An 18,678-nucleotide genomic window follows, 5' to 3' on the forward strand; every position below is an offset into this window, starting at 1 on the left:
TTCTTCTTAGTACCTAGGCGGAAACGACGAAGCATCTCCGCCGGATTACCAGCGACGTCAGGATGGTAACGAGACAAATCAGTAAACCTGCGATAGTACTCATTAGCCGTCATCTTCCGCTGTCTCAGCTCGGTGAACTCCTACTTCTTACGATCAATGTACTCAGGGGGCACAAATGATAGGAGCATATTTAGGCGACTTACTTAGCTTGTTTTCGTGCATCTATGTTGTTAATTCATAATTGTTTTAGTAGTTTAAGCCATTTTCGTGTGTTTTTAGGTTCATATAGCTAAGGAAGCAAAAAGATGCATTTTGGAGCATTTTGGAGCAAAATTGGGCTTGGAATGGATAGCATATGCTTGGAGCCAAAGTGTTGGACGAATTTGAAAGCCTTGTATGCACTTTGGACATAAAACAAAGGGCCTAGCCCAATCAAACAATCCTTTGAGCCATGCAAAACCTCTAGCCCAATCAACAACCCTTAGCCACATGCATTCACATGCATCACAACCCCAAAACCATCAAGAAACACCATTCACACACACATGCACTTACTCTTTCATCATTGCACCACCATTCACACACACATGCACTTACTCTTTCATCATTGCACCACCAATTCAACACATGCATTTCCACCTTCCTACTTCATCATTTCATACACATGCATTTCCACCTTCCTACTTCATCATTTCATCCACATGCACTCTCAATCATAACAACCACATTCACTCTTAAACAATCACCCACATATTCTCTCATTCCCCCTATAAAAACCCATGCATTCATACACAAAAATCACATCTCATTTTCATACACAACACATCACAAACACATCCAATCTTCCCTCATTGCCTTGAGCTACCATTCCCTTATAATCCAAACACCACTCCTCATCCATTTCCATAATTCCCCAATCCATTCAACACACCAACAACATCCCTTAGACCTTGTTAATAGAAGCATATTTAGGCGACTTACTTAGCTTGTTTTCGTGCATTTATATTGTTAATTCATAGTTGTTTTAGTCGTTTAAGCCATTTTCGTGTGTTTTTAGGTTCATATGGCTAAGGAAGCAAAAAGATGCATTTTGGAGCAAAATTGGACTTGGAATGGATAGCTTATGTTTGGAGCAAAAGGAATGGACGAAATTGAAGGATTCCTAATCCATTGCAGCCACATGCATTCACATGCATAAATCAGCCACATGCATCTCCCATCACCATATCAGATTTCCATCATATTCACATGCATTCCATCCTTTAAAACATTGCACATGCACTCCCTTTAATTAATTAAGCCACATGCACTCCCATCCATTTCATCATTGCAGCCAACACATGCTTTCACATGCATTTTCAGATTGTCCCCTTGCACATGCAGCCACATATTCATTGCACATGCAATTCCAACCCACATGCATCCTTTAATCATTCAAACATGCAGCCACATTCCCTCCTAGCTGTCATGTTCCCCCCATTTCACCTATAAATAAGCATTCATACTCATTCATTCTCATTCACTCTTCCATATTCCAGAAATTCGTCAAAACCTCTCCACACCCTTGCAGCAGCCACCAAAACACTTTTCTCCTCCATTGCAGCCACTCCAACCACTCCCCAAACCATTCACACCATCAAACTATCCTTAGACCTTGTGCTACAACGAAGAGGAAGATAAGAGGGCCTAAACGTTCATACAATTCAAGTTTGAGTTGTTGGAATGTTTAGGTGTTTCTTTGATTTCAATGTTTAATTTCAATACTCTTTGTTTTGTACGAATGAGGAATGGAAGAGAAGAGGGCCTAAACGTTCATACAATTCAAGTTTGAGTTGTTGGAATGTTTAGGTGTTTCTTTGATTCCAATGTTTAAATTCAACTAAACCCCCTTTGGCTAGGGGGGAATTCGAAATATATGTTTATGCTTGCATTTTGATTTGATTACTTCTAATTGCGTTTCATAAGTTGTGGATTCAATTCGTTTAACTGTTTGATTGATAACTTATTTATGTATGTTTATTGAGAGTGCACACTTAATTTTCATGCATGAATATGACGCTAGAATATAAGTGAGTTTCACCTAATAGTTACGAACTTATATTCACAAGTAGTGGAGGTTGCTTATAAACAATCGCGTTAAACGAATTCTTGGCATAAGTTTCATGCGTATTCCATAGTAACGAATGCCTCGTCAACACTTATAATTTTCATAGAGCGTAATGATTCTTGCTTGTATCTCTATTATGCAATCATGTAGGGGACTTGTGGGGAATGTTTTGGGTTGTCGTATGCAATCATCCAATTCAATAACGTTAGGAAGATTTGAAAGTTAATTTAAGCGGACCTAATTAACTTGGAGCGTTGAGAATTCATGGTTTATTGAAATGCAATTGGAAATCATTTTATTATGCAAGTGTAACATGTGTGGAGATGAACCCCTTAGCTATTCTATCATCCATTCATTCCATTTTATCATTTTCATATTTACATTCTGTTTTAATTAGAATCTGTGCATTAGTTTTAATTTCGTCAAAACTCAATCCCCCTTTACTTTATTGTCTAATTTAGTTAGAAAGTGTCTTAGTTTGTGTTTATAAGAGTTTTGAGTCATTTTGTTACACAAATTCGTCCAAATTTGTGTTTGTGCTCAAATCTGCCCAGAAAGTGGTTTTTAGGCAGATTTGAGTGTGTTTGTGTTGTTTTGAGTCTTTTGGTTTGTTTTAGTGTTTTAAAGTTTAGTTTTGCATTCTTTGAGTCTAGTATAGTGTTTTATATTGTTATTTTACGTTTGAATCAAGCCATAATCTTAAATTCGTCCAACATTGGGTTTAAGGTCAGAAACTGCCTAGTTAGTGTTTTTAGGCAGTTTTGAGTCTTTTGAACTTGTTTTGAGTCCTTTGAGTCTTTGTGAACGTTTTTAACTTTGTTTTTATGTTTTTGAGTCAAATCCAAGTGATTAACAATCCCTCCTAATCCCCGGTCCAGAACGATCCCTACTTATACTTATACTACAATTTGACGAAAAGAGGGTTTAATTTGTGTGCGTATAAATCACGCATCACTTGTGCTACGACGAAGAGGAAGATAAGAGGGCCTAAACGTTCATACAATTCAAGTTTGAGTTGTTGGAATGTTTAGGTGTTTCTTTGATTCTCTTTGTTTTGTACCATGAGGAACTTCCTCTCGGCTTCATTCCATTAGATACACTCTCCCATTTCTTAAAGGATTTCGACATCAGTTTTGCTTCAAGGGTTCTTTCTTCTTAATCCTATGTTCACTTATGTTATATATTTTTATGTCAAACCTTTTGTAAACATGAAGTGTAACTAATCTCTCTCTAGGGATTCGATGTAGCCTTGCAAGATTGCCATGTAGTTAATTCGGAATTCTCATTTAATCTATCTATTTCTTGTTTCATTCTCCGATTTAATTGTGACTTAGTGTGTTGATTTTAATGCTTGATCATCATTTGAATTAACCACAGGTTGTTTAGCCAAGATTAAAGCACACATCATGCATAATCTTGGTAGATATGTGAATGAATGAAGGGAATGTTTTGCAAACATCCTGCCGAGTGTTCCCTTTGGTTTTGTGAAAGTTTCTTGTGCACTACATAGTCTTGATTAGGAACCAAAGTTGCACATCACAATTAGGCTCATGATTAGAGACATTTGATCAAATCCACACATCATATGGCTGATCATATCTAAGTGAAACAAACCCAAGAAATAAGTAGAGGGATGAGTATAATCTGACTTAACAAGCATGGACTTGGCTTAGCAATGGTGAAATCGAATCTCTAGCTTCATCTCCATTTGTGCTATCTCTTTTTATTAGCTGTTGATTCATTCATTTTGTGTTTACTTCATTTCCTTATGCTTTAATTTACAATCTGTCATTTAGTTTAATCAAAACCTAAATCCCCCTTTACCTTATTGTTCAATTTAGTTAGAAATCAATTTAGTTTATGCTTTAAAGCATTTTGAGTCTTTGGTTTGTCTTAGTGTTTTAAAGTTTAGTTTTGCATTCTTTGAGTCTAGTATAGTGTTTTAGATTGTGTTTTTAGCGTTTTTGAGTCAAATCCAAGTGATTAACAATCCCTCCTAATCCCCGGTCTAGAACGATCCCTACTTACATACTTACTACAATTGTCAAAAAGAGGGTTTAATTTGTGTGCGTATAATTCTCGCATCAACAAACCTCCTCTTGAACAACTCTTTGAAAACGTTCCAATCAGTCCTCTCAACTGGAGTCAAACGGCGAAGCTCCTGCTCCCACCAGGCTGCAGACTCCGTACCTAGAAACCATGAGGTTGTCTCGACCCACCTCTCAACAGAAAGGTTCCCCTGATTGTGCAACACACGGAAAGTCTTCTCTATGTGCTCTAACCATCGCTCTGCGCCCTTGTGACCCTCATTACCTTCAAACTTATCCAATTTCAAATTGTACATAGTCTCCAGATGAGTCCTCTGGGAAGGGCGGATCGCCGACTGAATGGCGGTAGCAATAGCTTCCCCCAACTGAGCAATATCGGGGAAACTAGACTCATCAGAGCGACGTGGTTCCCGACGAGGCGGCATAATTCTGACAGAAGACACCAAAACCATTAGAATACTCACACCAAAGCACAGGACTGCCAAACCTAGGCTCTGATACCAAACTGACACACCTCGACCGAGATCAGGGCGTGCTGGCCGTCACACGGAGGTGACGTAACCATGTGCACGTGCGGAAGCTAATAAAATAGTAATATAAAAAGTACGAATAATTAAAAACTAGCATACAAAGTACTAAAACAAGTGCTAGCGTAAGTGAGACGCTAAGTTCAGAGCATTAAGTCTACAGCAGTCCAAAAGAAAAATAATTCGACAATAGTACACCTGAAGGTGACCCTACGCTGGTGAGCGTCTGTCAGAAATGCCGGGAAAACCCTCTGGGAAACCACCGAATCTGCTAAGCAATTAGAACCTGGAGGGGCGCAAAACAAAAGCGTGAGTGGGCAAAAACAAAGCTTTTCAAAAACCATTTAGAAAAATACATTTTAACCCCTCGTCGTAAAACCTGTATACCTCCCAGAAAATAACATATGTACGTATGTAGAGATATGCTAATCATGCTCAAGAATATGCCATGTCAAAATCTCATAATGAAATGCAAGTGCTCAGGTATAAATCATATCAGTAACATATAATCTGGCAGCCGGAGTCACCTAACGTGACCTATACAGCTGCATATAGAGCTCAAATCTCAAACTCAATAACTAAACCTGCCCACAAGTCGGAACCACCTAAAGTGGTCTGTACGACAGGCCTGGGTGTAATACATATATACGCTCTAGTGCTACGATCACGTGAAGGCTGTGCGAATAATCGCGGGTCACCTACGAGTCAAAACCATCTAAAGTGGTTTGTACGACAGGACTGTGCACCTAACTTGGATCCAAGCTGAGCGTGTGGTGCGGGAGGTGAACATCACGTGAAGGACTGTGCCCTACTCTGGGCGGGAGCACTAACACCGGGGGTGCAGATTATGAGCTCTCTAAGTATCTCAAACCACTACTGAATGTAAATATGGATAACACTTACCTGGCACTTACCTGTGCGTCCACAGCACCCAATATGCATATGTATATATATATGCAACTACTAACGTAACCAACGATGCATGAATAACGATAATGTAATGCATGGCATATAACTGATAACCATTTAATCAATTTCTGGGAAAAATATAGTATATAGGTATATACGGAAAACCAAAAGCCCACTCACTGGTATGTGGAAGGGTCGTAGCCCCCCTGCCTCGAGTGACCACGCTCGTCCTCGGGATACGTATCACCTATATGCGAAACAACTATAAAAACGTTAATTTTAAAGCACATAACCAACTTCTCGTAATAACTTCTCATACATTGCTCAAATTAGACAAATGAATATACCAACGTGCTCTACACAACCTCAGGATCACACCCAAATTTTTAGAAAATTTTTCCACCGCCGCACGCGCCCCTACGCGCCGGCCACGCGCAGGCACGTGCCTGGCACGCTGACGGCGTCAACTGACGCCGTAAGGAATATTCCGTTAGTTCTAACGGATTTCGTCAACTGCGTCAGGAATATTCCGTCAGACTTGACGGAATATTCCGTCTCCTTCCCCGACGAACCTCCGGTGTCGTTGCCGGCGCCGGAAAATCGCGAAACCTGCAAACTTCGATTTCTCTCTTGTTTTTCAACCAATTTTCGTGATTTTTGCACCAAAACGAAGCCTACGACTAGGAGAACACAACCATACAACTTTTAAGAGTAAAAAACTACGAGATCTTACCTGTCACCACACTCCAATTCCGGCCAACTTCGAATACGGCGATTCCGACGTCCAACTGCTTCAAACGAAGTACTCCGAGACTCCTGGGGACTCCACCAAGCCACCTACAAGCTTCATTTTCCCTAAAACGTGAGGATTTACGTTTGCATGAATAGTACCCCAAAACTGACTTCGGGAAATCGACGTGAAAACGGTGATAACCTTACCTGAAAATGGTACGACTGGACTCCCACGAGCCTCACGATCACGAATGGGGTCTTAGTTCCTTCGATTTGTGGGTGTTTGCTGGGTTTTGGTGAATGTCCGTACGTTTTCAAAGGAAATGGGAAGAAAGGGAGCTCGAGAGAGAGACAGGGAAAGGGACAGAGGGTTAGGGAGAGTGACAGTGTGAGTGTGTGGCCCAACACATGCCAACACCACACAAAACAACCAATAAACGTAAAAGAAACTAACTAGGGGCAAAGTAGTCATTTCACACGTGAGTTTTCGATATTTTCGGGACGGGATGTCACAGTTAGAGTATAATATCGTTTATTAAAAAAATTTAAATAAATAGGTAACTGGATACCTATTTATAACCGCAAGTAATATCAGTAACCATCCATTTAATTTTCATGGGTAAACGATTATATTAACTATTGTGATATTATATATTGAATACTCACATAATGATTATTATTTATAACTAATAAGCATATAATTCATACTGTAAATAAGATAATGCTAATAATTACTATCATTCAGTACTACGGTCTAGTGGTATTCCTTTGCTTAGAAGTGAGAGGTCTTAGGTTTGAATCTTGTGGATGGCGAATTCGATACCAAATTTGGCTGCCCATTGTGTGGCTTAACCGAACTCCCTCTCCCTCTAGTATAAAAATATCGATATACTCACAACGCTAATAATTACTATATAATAAATTAATAATGCATGGTTATTGATATTTTTTTTTATTAAGAAATGAAAATGGGGTAGTTTCGCATTCATTTTCGAGATGGTTACCCAATAACCATAACTAAATCAAAATTAGACAATTTATCCGATGATTATCCATAACTGTAAAATATCTGAATTTAATATTAATACTTAAAACCAAACTATTTGGGTCGATTACATGTAGAGATTGTGTTTGACATGTTCAGTGTTTAAATTTTTTTCGATAAAGTCGACAGTTCCATGAAAATATCCAAAAATCATAAAAAGATATGGAAATGAGGGGTGAAGTCTAAACTTCACCTCATATTTGGAGAAATTCTTAAGTTTAGGCTAAAATCAACATATATGGTCGATACATCGATTAAATATCGAAGAAACTCTTATATTTCATCCAAACTAATGTTGAATAATCCTTGAAGTTTGATTTAAAATTTTCATCATTTTCATGGAAAACAACCGATATTATTATCAAGATTCGATATATCCATCAATATTTTCATAAGTTTACCTATAAATATTTCTATCGATACGGCTATTTTAAACACTGGAATATGTTAAATTGTCAATCCCTAGATCGCAGCCTCTTGTTGCAATGAGGAATCTAAGGCCATCTCCAACCGATTTGGCCAAAGGGCCGAAAATAGCCCGAAATGACACAAAAACCATGTCCAACCGAGGGCCAAGCTAAAGGGCTCGTGGGCCCCACCTAACCAAAAAAGGAGAAAATAGACAACCTGCTGGCCCAACTCAACCAGCCAGTCAGCCCGGGGTTGGCCAAAATTTTGAATCTAATGGTAGCTGATGTCAGTTATCGATTTGATTTTTTTTTTCGGCCAAATTTTTTTAAAATTTAAAAAAAAAATTTCCTTTTTTTCCTATAAATACTTAAGCCATTCTTATACAATTTCTCACATAATTTTCACCATTTTGATAGGAGCATATTTATACTACTTAGTTATGTTATTTCCTTACATTTAGTGAGCTAATTACTACTTATTATAGTGTTTTAAGCTATTTTCGTTTGTTTGTAGGTCCTAATGACAAAGTTGGCAAGAAAAGGCAATTTTGAGCCTTTTAGAGCAGTTTTGGGCTTATTATGGATAACTTGTATATGGAGCAAGGTGGATGGACGAATTTGGAGTCAACAGAGGTTAGAAACATGCTACAAATCAGAAAAGGAAAGTTCATGACAAAGAAGATAAGGAAAGTGCAAGAAAAGAGGAAACATTATCCAAAACCTTATCTTATCCAAATCTTATCCTATCTTATCCTAACCTAATCTTGTTTCAACTTAATCCTACCTGCAAGTGGACCTAAAAACCTACTTTCTAGAAGCCCTATCTGACCCTAAAAGGGTGCCACACCTCTCCCCCTTTTATGCCTTCTAGAACACCCAAAATCAGCCATAAAACACTTAGTTTCTGGAAGGCCCAATTTTGAACGAAAATTCTTAAACCTTTTTCTGATTGGATTCTGATTTTATTTGGCCCTTTTTCTTTTGGATTTGGATTGTATAAGTCCATATCTGAGATTAATTGGGCTAGGACTTAATTCCCAAAACCCTTGCCGTAACTTAGGGGCCCTAAACACTTGTATCAACTAGGTTTAACCCTAAATCTGATTGCTAGGGTTTCAGCCATGCTATATATATATATATGCCTATTATTGTGCCGCACCCCCTTAGACACCCTAGGCAGCCATTCATCCCTCAATTCATTCATCCATTCACATGATTCAGCATCCGTTCAGAAAATACACTTTGTGTCGCAAGTCCTAGGGAGAAGAAGGAGTGACGTGGCTTCCATAGGAGAAAGACCATCTTGTGCCGCAAGAAATCTGCACCCATTGGAGACTTTCAGAGTTCTTTCTTCCCTTGTTTCGTTTCCATGTTTATTTTAATTTGCTTTTCAATTGTTATGAACATGTGTAACTAAGTTTTTCTTAGTTAGAGGTGAATTCAAGCCATGGGCATATGTTTTATATGAATTGATTTCCTCCAAATTTTGTTTCTTGAATTGTGGATGTGATTTACTTAATTGATTTATTGAGAACTTGTTCTTGTGTGTTGATTAAGGATGCATACTTAGTTTTCATACATGAATTTGATGCTAGGATATAAGGGAATTTCACCTAATCGTTATGACCTTATATTCATAAGTAGTGGAAATCACTAGTCATGATTGTATTAAGTAAATTCTAGGCAAGAGTATCATGCAATTCATAGTTACGAATGCCTAGTCAATACTTAGGGTTTTCAAAAAGCTTAATGATCTTTGATTTTATCTCTATTATGCAATTCATGTAGGGAATTTGATAAGAATAATTTGATTGTCGATGCGTATTCCATCCAATTCAATGAAACTAGGAAAATCTGAAAGTTAATTTGTGATTTTCACAATTAATTTGGGGCATTGTCATTCATGGTTTAAAGGGATAAAATCTGAAAATCAATTTGTGTAACATATGTGCATGTGTGGAGAAGGACCCTCTAACTAGTCTTTTTCCCATTCAATTCACTTAATTTAGTGCCTAATCTGTTTAGTTTACAATCTGCCCATTTTAATTAATTTTGTCCAAATCAATTCCCCATTTTATTAAGTGTGTTAGATTAGTTAGAAAAGTGTTTGAATCTGTCCAAATTAGTGTTTTGAGTCTAAGTTAGTTAAATTTCGTCCAAATCACCCTTTAGAGTCTAGTTTGAGTCTATTTAAGTGTTTTGGGCTGTTTTGAGTCTTTTTAAGTTGTTTTGAGTCATATAGGTCTAGGTAAGTGTTTTAAAGGTTAATTTTGTGTTTTTAAGTCAGTTTAGAGTAGATTAGCATCCCTAGTTAATCCCCGGTTAGAACGATCCCTACTTGCATATATACTACAAGTGTCACAAATAGGGTTTAATTTGTGTGTCAAGTTAATTTTCACATCACATTCCATACTATCTCACTTCATTCTATTTCAATTCCTGCAATAAAAGGTAGGGCTTGGACCCGAAAAGAAGATAAAGCTCTTTGTAGGGCTTATAGATAGGTCTCGGAAGATAGTGTGAGGGGAACTTCTCAAACAAATGAAGGTTTTTGGATTCGTGTGTCCAAAAAATACTATGAGTTCTATGAAGGCACCACTACACTGAATACCCGAAACCACGAGAGTTGTTCTTCAAGATGGAAGAAACATCTTCATCCAAGTTTGAATAAATGACATCAAGCACTGTTAACTGTCGCAAGTAGACATGAAAGCGACGCCAATTACTACGACAAAATAAGTGTGTTCACAATTTATTTTAAATATTTAATTATATTACATTTAATTTCATAAATTAATTTCCTTTAATTTCTGTAATTATATTTTCTTGGTACGCCAAGCGGGGGAATTGTATATGGAGGGCAACTCGAAACCTTTTTAGCATCACGGTTGTTAAGAAATTTGTAAAGGATGGGTGTTATTTGAAGATCCAACTCAACATAGAGTAGGTCCTACGCCGATGTTTGGAAATGCATCCACAGCTATAGATGGGGATGAAGATGGATCTCCTACCATTCAAGAAACAAGGGTAGAAAATCCGTCTTCAGGTGAAGGTTCCATACCTAGGGCTATGGGACGAAACAAAGCCTGAAAATTGAAGGAAAAGGGCAAGGCAAAGGATGATATTGCCTTTCAACAAGAAATGACAGCCTCTTTGCGATTCATGGCGGGGCAAAATGTCATTGCTACGAAAGAAAGGAACTGTAGGCATGAAGAACAGGCTAAACAAATACAAGAAGAGATGGACGATAAGAATATGCTAAGGAACACTTCGGATTACACTCCAATAAGTAAGGCCTATTTTGATAGGAAAAAGTAGGAAATTATGGCCCGGCGGCAATTGTTTACCTCCGACTATACTCCTATAATGGAAAATAACGAAGATGATGATGATTATAGACTTTAAAGTTAAGTTATTGTAGTTTTTAAATTTTAGTTGTATTTTTTAAATTTAAGTTGTAGTTTTTTAATTTAAATAATAAATTATGTTTGGCCCTACAATCCTTTCGTCCCCTCGGTTGTAGATGGTAAGAAATATAGTCCTACATTGTTCGTTAAAATATTAATTTATTGGATGCTAAAACAAGCCGTCTGGTTGGAGATGGCCTAACATAACACAAGTAACTTTAACTCCTTCAAACAACTATAAAAGTTGAAACTCTGCAGCGACAACGACAGCGACCCAGACCAATCTGTACGGGAGGTGGATTGTTTGCCCTCCCATTTCCATACTCTCCGCATACCCTCCTGTGATGTGTGATCACGGTTAAGTCACATCAACATTTTATATTAATTTTTTATAGAAATAATAAAACAAAAAGTAATAGGAGTATAAAATGTTGACGTGGTTTAATAGTAACTATACAAACAGAAAGGTATGGGAAGAGTATAGAAATGTAAACACATACAATCCACCTCCATCTGTACTTTGCTTTTTTTAACTTTCCCTTCTACCGTACGACGCCCACCAAAATAGTAAACGCTCACCATCCGACTTGGAAACCACCAAAGTAAGATACTTACAGAAATAAAATAATCAGAGCCTCAGCCTCCCAATTCAACAACTCTCTCTCTCCCACCTTCCCTCTCCACCCACCCCCCCCCCCCCCTCCCCCCCCCCCCTTCTACGACAGAGAGGTTGACGAGGTTTCCGCGCTCGCGTGCTCCTTGATTGTAATCTATCCGGTTCATTTCGGGTGAACAACATGAGACGCTCAGGTTCGTGTTCCATCTTTCCGTTTTCATTTTTAATTTCGCTCAATTGTCGTTGAATTGTTTGGTTTAGATGTTTTGACGGTTGGTTTTGTAGTATTAGTATTGATTGCTTTGTTTCAATTTTTAAGTCTTTAAATTTGTTGAATTTTGTACTTTTTGAACTTATTTATGATCATGGATTTTTCCTGGTATAGATTAGGTTTGATTGGAGCTTCATGCTTTGCATCGAATTGAATTAAATTGGTTTTAGAAAGAGCAGAATTCTGTTGAATTATAGGAATACTGGTAATTTAAATTAAGAAAGTCTAAAGTTTTGTCGAAATCCAAAATCCGAAAGTGGTTTAGTTGAATTAGTGAAAGTATTGGAATATTGTGTTGCATGAAAGGGTTAAAGGTTCTGAATTGTTGAAAAAAATTAGATTATTAACAAGAAAAATCAATGAGTGAACAGAGTAGGCTTAAAGTTTCTGATTTGTGGAAAAGAAATATAAAAATTGTATCTGTTTAAAATTTCTTGGTTTTTATCTGAGAACCCTTCTTTGCTCTTTTCTTTTTAACATCTCCATCTTTGCACCCTCCTTTAGTCAAGAAGACGAAGATGGAAAAGTTATCGAGCAGCCCGAACTAATTGCCAATATCACATTCTATCAAACGTTTGCATTTTAGACAGGTTTCATCAAATCTTTAGTCTTGTGGCAAAACTTTCCATCATTTCTTAACCATGATTAACAGTGTTGGAAAAATTAGGGTCTAATTGCTATAATAAATCACATAGAAAATCAAGAAATAATTCATGTAATTATATATCACAATAATGCATGCACATGAGCAATCAATGTTAAATGAACATGATATAATGGATTAGAAAAACCTGAAAATACGGTCGGGGCAAGTGTTGGACACTTTGTCCTTAAGACAAGTTTAGGGCAAGTGTTGGACACTTTGTCCTTAAGACAAGTTTACGCCCCACTACAGTGCTCATGGTTGATCGGCGCATGTCTCCCAAGATACAACGACCACGTCCTTGTAATAGTAGCACTCCAAATCACAAGGCTCCATGAACCACGATTGTGTTGAAAACTCTCTCATATGGACTCAATGAGACTCTCTAATATTTAATGCACTCTATGTATGATTATGTAAACAATGAAAAGTTATTTTGTGATTATAGGGGGCTTCCCTATTTATAGAATGTGAGATACCTCTTTGGAAAGCATGTGACTATACATGAAGAGTCAAAAGTTGCAACTCTTCATTTCAGTAGACACATTTTTCTACCAAAAGGCTCCACTTCTAATTTCCATTCAATTAAAAAATTTAATATAATAATATTTTTTTATTAAATTTTCCAACAAACAGGGCCCAATGAGAATTGTGGGAAAATAATACTTACTTCAGCGATGGCTTTTTAGTAGTTGGAACACACGGAGGACATCTCAAATAGAGAGGCAAGGTTTCGAACCCCCTTCAGTATTTTCTACACCCCCACTTATGGGGTGCAGATGGGAAGAGAACCACCTAGGGTTCTCGAACACTCAGTTAGCTGGTTTATGCTACACGTCCTTCAGGAGCTTTGTAAAATTTATCCTACTCAAGTTTTGGATACTCCCTGAACCACACATTACTTAATAAACCTTGCTTTAAGTTGAAATACATTTCAGATTTGGGGCTATCTGGTTTTGTTATTGCAATACTGCAGACATTAGTAGTTGTACAATGTGTTCTTCTAATGCTTTAAATAGTAACCTATTTGAATATTGCTTACACATTTTGTTGAGTTGGCGTTCCATATTATCTGTGCTTATAACTACTTTAATCTTAATCTGTTCAGCCATTAAAGCAGCTAATAAAGAGTTGGAACGTATTGATGCCGTCTTTATCTCATATGAAAATGCATCTTCTGGTTTGATTGAGTAAGTCTACTGCACAGAAACCTTGTCATAATTTGTGGATTTTGTTATTACTTTTGTTGCAGCTGTTCAAAATGTTATTACATTTTTCCTTGTCACGGATTTAGTGCATTTTCCAGATGGTAGTTGAGAATTTCTTGAGAATATAATTTTGATATCAGAATGAATAAAGTATTGGGGTTTGAACAGTTTGTCATCTCATTAATTTGTAGGGGCATCTTTTAGGGAGTGAATGGAAACGGATGGATCACCATCTTTGTAGTAACATAAGATCATTGTTGGTTATTCCCCTCATGGTGACATCTTATATTTAGGGAAGTGCACCCTTTTTACCTTCTACCTTTGATTTTCAATCTGATGGCCATAAATAAAGAGGGGTGTCTAACAAGCTAAAAAGGGTGTGTGAAAATCACTTTCCTGTGATTATTATTCAACAGAAAGGGTTGTTATTGAATGACCCAATTCTCCCTGTCCAGTAAATCTGCAGGCACCAATAGAATTGCATTATGTTTTACATGTCTGGGTGTGTTAACTCAAAGAGATTTATATGTATATACATGGAGTCTTTGGCTTCAAAGGGGAATGGAGTCCTATTTTATGAAGCTATAGGAATAAGGAAAATACATACAAATTCATGGACATGTGTCCATAAAGACAAATCCATATACTCTATACGAACATATATACACTCAGCTGCATATATATATATATACACACACAGATCAAATGACACTCGGGTTAAGTTGTCAAGCTTTACAGTGGTGAATAACCTTTTAAAGGATTACTTTGTTTTGGGGGATGTAATTTTTTTTTTTTTTTTGGGTCAAATGTAGTTACCGTGTGGATTTTATGCTCCAATAATGCTGACCACAATGTCAAATCCAAAGTCAATTCCATACTTAACCATTCAATCCTCGTTCTATTAGAAGTTGCGTATTTCTTGATATACTTTTCTAGCAAAAATTGAAACTTGATGTGGAACGTTCTTGTATTCATTACTCTAATGAACTATGTATACCAGATAAAGCATCGAAATCATTGTTTTTTTCTTATAGAAGGGAGAAGAAAACTAGTATTGTTTTATAGCATTTCAATTAGAATCAAACTGTAATCATATTTGTATCTGTTAACTACATTGGAGAAGTAGCAGAGATGAACAATTATAAAATCAAGAAATGAAGTTTTACAGAGAGAAGAGAAATGTGAGAAAGAAATGAATGAAGCTTTTGTATTAAACTCAATGAACTTACTTTACTATCTGTTTACAATAGCTATATATAGCTGACTAGAGGACTAACTAACTCTTTCAACTAACTATTACATCATCCAATCCTTTACAACTTTTTTGATGAGCTGGTAGTGATATATTCAACAGTACTCCACCTTAATAAAAATTTCCCATGGAGAAGCCGTACTTTTTAAATGTACGCACACCTTTGTTAGGGGAATGTTTGATGTTCCCTTATGACTTACTAGTTATTTCGTGCTCTTTGAACAGCCCAGAGGGAATCGAACGTCTTTGTTCAGATTTGGAAGTTGACCATACCGATGTAAGGGTCTTGATGCTTGCCTGGTAAGTTCAGTTTGGAGTCATTTGGTCCTCACTTTGATATATCCTTGATTTGAATTGTCAAAGCTAATGGACTATGTATGATGTATGCCAGGAAAATGAAAGCTGAAAAACAAGGATACTTTACCTTGGTAAGCAGCACTTTCTCATCTGCATATCAAAGTACTTTTAAGTTCTTTTGCTTTTTGTGATGGAATTATCACTTACTCCATTTATCAATGTGTTGTATGGTTCCACAAGTTATTTCATTCATCTAGCATCTAACCTCTACCTTGTTAAATTGTTTTTGATAATTGGATTTTCTCTTAGTTTTGGACCTTCTCACTTTTTTTTTTTTTCAAATGCCATGTGTCTTACCCCCAACAAAAAAAAAAAAAAAAAAAGAACTTTAATGCTTTTGTTTAGGAATTAAAGATGCAAAAAAAAGAAAAAAAAAGTATAATTTCAAATTCATTAATGCCTTGCTTTTTGTGTAAAAATGACACATGGCACTTGTTAAAGTGGAAATGTCCAAATGTAAAGGTTTGTCGTTGTTTTACATGTTTGGGTGTGTTTACTCGAAGAGATTTATATGTATATACATGGAGTCCTTGGCTTCAAAGGGGAATGGAGTCCTATTTTATGAAGCTATAGGAATAAGGAATAAGGAAAATATATACACATATGAGGACATGTGTCCATAAAGGCAAATCTATATACTCTATACGAACATATATACACTCAGCTACATATACATATACACACACACACACACACACACACACACACAGATCAAATGACACTCGGGTTAAGTTGTCAAGCTTTACAGTAGTGAATAACCTTTTAAAGGATTACTTGGTTCGGTGGATGTAGTCTGTTCCTTTTTTTTTTTTTTTTTTTTTTTTTTTGTCAAATGTAGTTACCGTGTGGATTTTATGCTCCAATAATGCTGACCACAATGTCAAATCCGAAGTCAATTCCATACTTAACCGTTTGATCCTTGTTCTATTAGAAGTCGCATATTTCTTGATATACTTTTCTAGTAAAAATTGAAACTTGATGTGGAACGTTCTTGTATTCATTACTCTAACCGTTCCATTTGTTTCATGACATTGCCAATCTCCTCGTTGATAGGAAGAGTGGCGAGTAGGTCTTAAAGGACTAAGGGTGGACAATGTAAATAAATTAAAGAAGGCACTTCCAGAGCTAGAGAAAGAGGTAGATTTTTAAAATTGCTTTCTTTTACTATGGCAATTTAATTGTTTAACCACATTGCCATGATTGAGGTCACAGAGATTCTGATCCTTTTACCTTTAATTATATTATGAATAGGTCGGGAGGCCATCAAACTTTGTGGATTTCTATTCCTATGCATTCGAATATTGTTTAACAGGTAACAAGCTCAATGTGTCTTTTATGGTTAAATCTTGTAACGTAATTGATTTTTCCTTTTGCTTTTACCCTTTCATATATGTATTAATATCAGCCATCTGTAATTTTCTTTTGTCATTTACAGAGGAGAAACAGAAGAGCATAGATATAGACAGCATATGCGAGTTATTAAATATTGTTTTAGGATCTCAATACCCTTCGCAGGTTGACTTATTTACTCAGTATCTAAAGGTGAGTCGCTGAAAAATATTGCTTTAGTAATGAACTGGTTTTCCGTTTAGTCGGGGAAGTGATTCTTAAATATGCAATTGTTCTAAATCTTTAGTGAAGATGATGGGGATCCTTTTCTCTCAATTTCTTCATATGTAGTAGTCACATATCTTGTATCTATTGACATTGGCGTAACTACCACCTTCACTGAAACGAGCTTTGTTTTCTAAACGCAGATCCAGAATGATTACAAAGTCATAAATATGGATCAATGGATGGGCTTTTACCGGTTTTGCAATGAGGTAATCTTACACGTTGGTCGCTTATTTGAACTCCTGCTTTGTTTCTTTTCGTTTTCCTTATTGACTACTATATCGCATGCCTGTCCACATATTCACTAGTAGTCACGTCTTATTTCTTAAATGCTTCTCTGCCTTCATGATATGTTAGCTAACATTTTATCGTTACAATCCTTTGCACAGATAAGTTTTCCAGACCTTAGCAACTACGACCCTGAACTTGCATGGCCTTTGATCCTTGACAATTTTGTTGACTGGATACAAGAAAAGTAGAGCCAGAGCTGATAATTTTCGGTGAACCTGAGCCTCTGCTGTAAACCCTACAATTCTTGGTGAAGCACTCTTCGAATCCTTGTTTTTTTCAGTGAGGTGTTATTTTGGCACCGGCCCTGAATTTTACTGTGATTGGCCTTTTTGCAGGACAGTTAGACACAATCAAATGGTCTCAGGACTTTATTTTTCTTCATTTTATTCTTTTGCAAATATAGGATTTACCTTTGGAAATTGCATGTTTGTGATATGTATATAGTTCCGAAAATATCGTTGAATGTTATAAGCTTATAGCACAGCTTCCATAGTTTATTCTGTTGAATGTCCAACTAATGCTGTAAGTTACTTGAGTTGATTAAGTTGAAGCCATTGAATTATGTTATTTTAGTGTGAAGAGATTTTATCATGAAGGTGTATGATAGAATAAAAGCACTTATGAAACTCAAAATTTCGTTTTATCACTTTTTGATATTATAATACACGACCTTTTTGATAATTTTCAATAAAAAATAATTGATTTCACTAAACGGACAGTAAACAAATAATAAAGAGACACTAAAAGATCAATAGACGCGTTTCATTGCCTGTTTAGTGCCCTTTTAGTGACAGAAGTTTGACTTTTGATTGAATTTTTGTAAAATGTTCAGACTTTTGACAAAAGTTTTATTTATGCACATTTCTCAACTATTTTTTCAGGAGTATTGCGTGGAGAGACTATTAGGTGTATCAGATACAACCATTGATCAACAAAAACACAAATTTGCCTGTACAAAAAGTAATAGGAATATAAAATGTTGACGTGGTTTAATAGTAAGTATACAAATAAAAGGGTATAGGAGGAGTATGGAAATGAAATCACGTACAATCCACCTCCATCTGTACTTTCCTTTTTTTTAACTTTCCCTTCTACCGTACGACGCCCACCAAAATAGTAAACGCTCACCATCCAACTTGGAAACCACCAAAGTAAGAGGCTTACAGAAATAAAATAATCAGAGCCTCAGCCCCCCAATTCAACCACTCTCTTTCTCTCTCTCTCGCTCTCTCTCCCACCTT

General features: G+C 36.6%; 1 protein-coding gene across 3 annotated transcripts; it reads left to right on the forward strand.

The window, feature by feature from the left end:
- Positions 1-11,882: 11,882 nt before the first annotated feature.
- Positions 11,883-18,008, forward strand: LOC137740244 (uncharacterized). 3 transcript variants are annotated; one of them, XR_011069150.1, is made up of 10 exons: positions 11,883-11,995; positions 13,824-13,905; positions 15,401-15,475; positions 15,567-15,603; positions 16,586-16,669; positions 16,784-16,844; positions 16,968-17,074; positions 17,290-17,355; positions 17,536-17,684; positions 17,778-18,008. XR_011069150.1 is itself a non-coding variant. In XM_068480093.1 (9 exons), exons 1-9 carry the CDS (start codon positions 11,983-11,985, stop codon positions 17,623-17,625), a joined length of 615 nt encoding a protein of 204 aa, XP_068336194.1. In that variant the 5' UTR covers positions 11,883-11,982; the 3' UTR covers positions 17,626-18,008. The 3 variants fall into 3 exon arrangements, 1 of the variants encoding a protein (XP_068336194.1); XR_011069149.1 differs by having other exon boundaries at positions 11,890-11,995; positions 17,773-18,008; XM_068480093.1 differs by having other exon boundaries at positions 17,536-18,008.
- The last annotated feature ends 670 nt before the right edge of the window (positions 18,009-18,678 follow it).

This window comes from Pyrus communis, chromosome 7 (genome assembly GCF_963583255.1).
Source record: "Pyrus communis chromosome 7, drPyrComm1.1, whole genome shotgun sequence".
Classification (NCBI taxonomy): Eukaryota; Viridiplantae; Streptophyta; class Magnoliopsida; order Rosales; family Rosaceae; genus Pyrus; species Pyrus communis.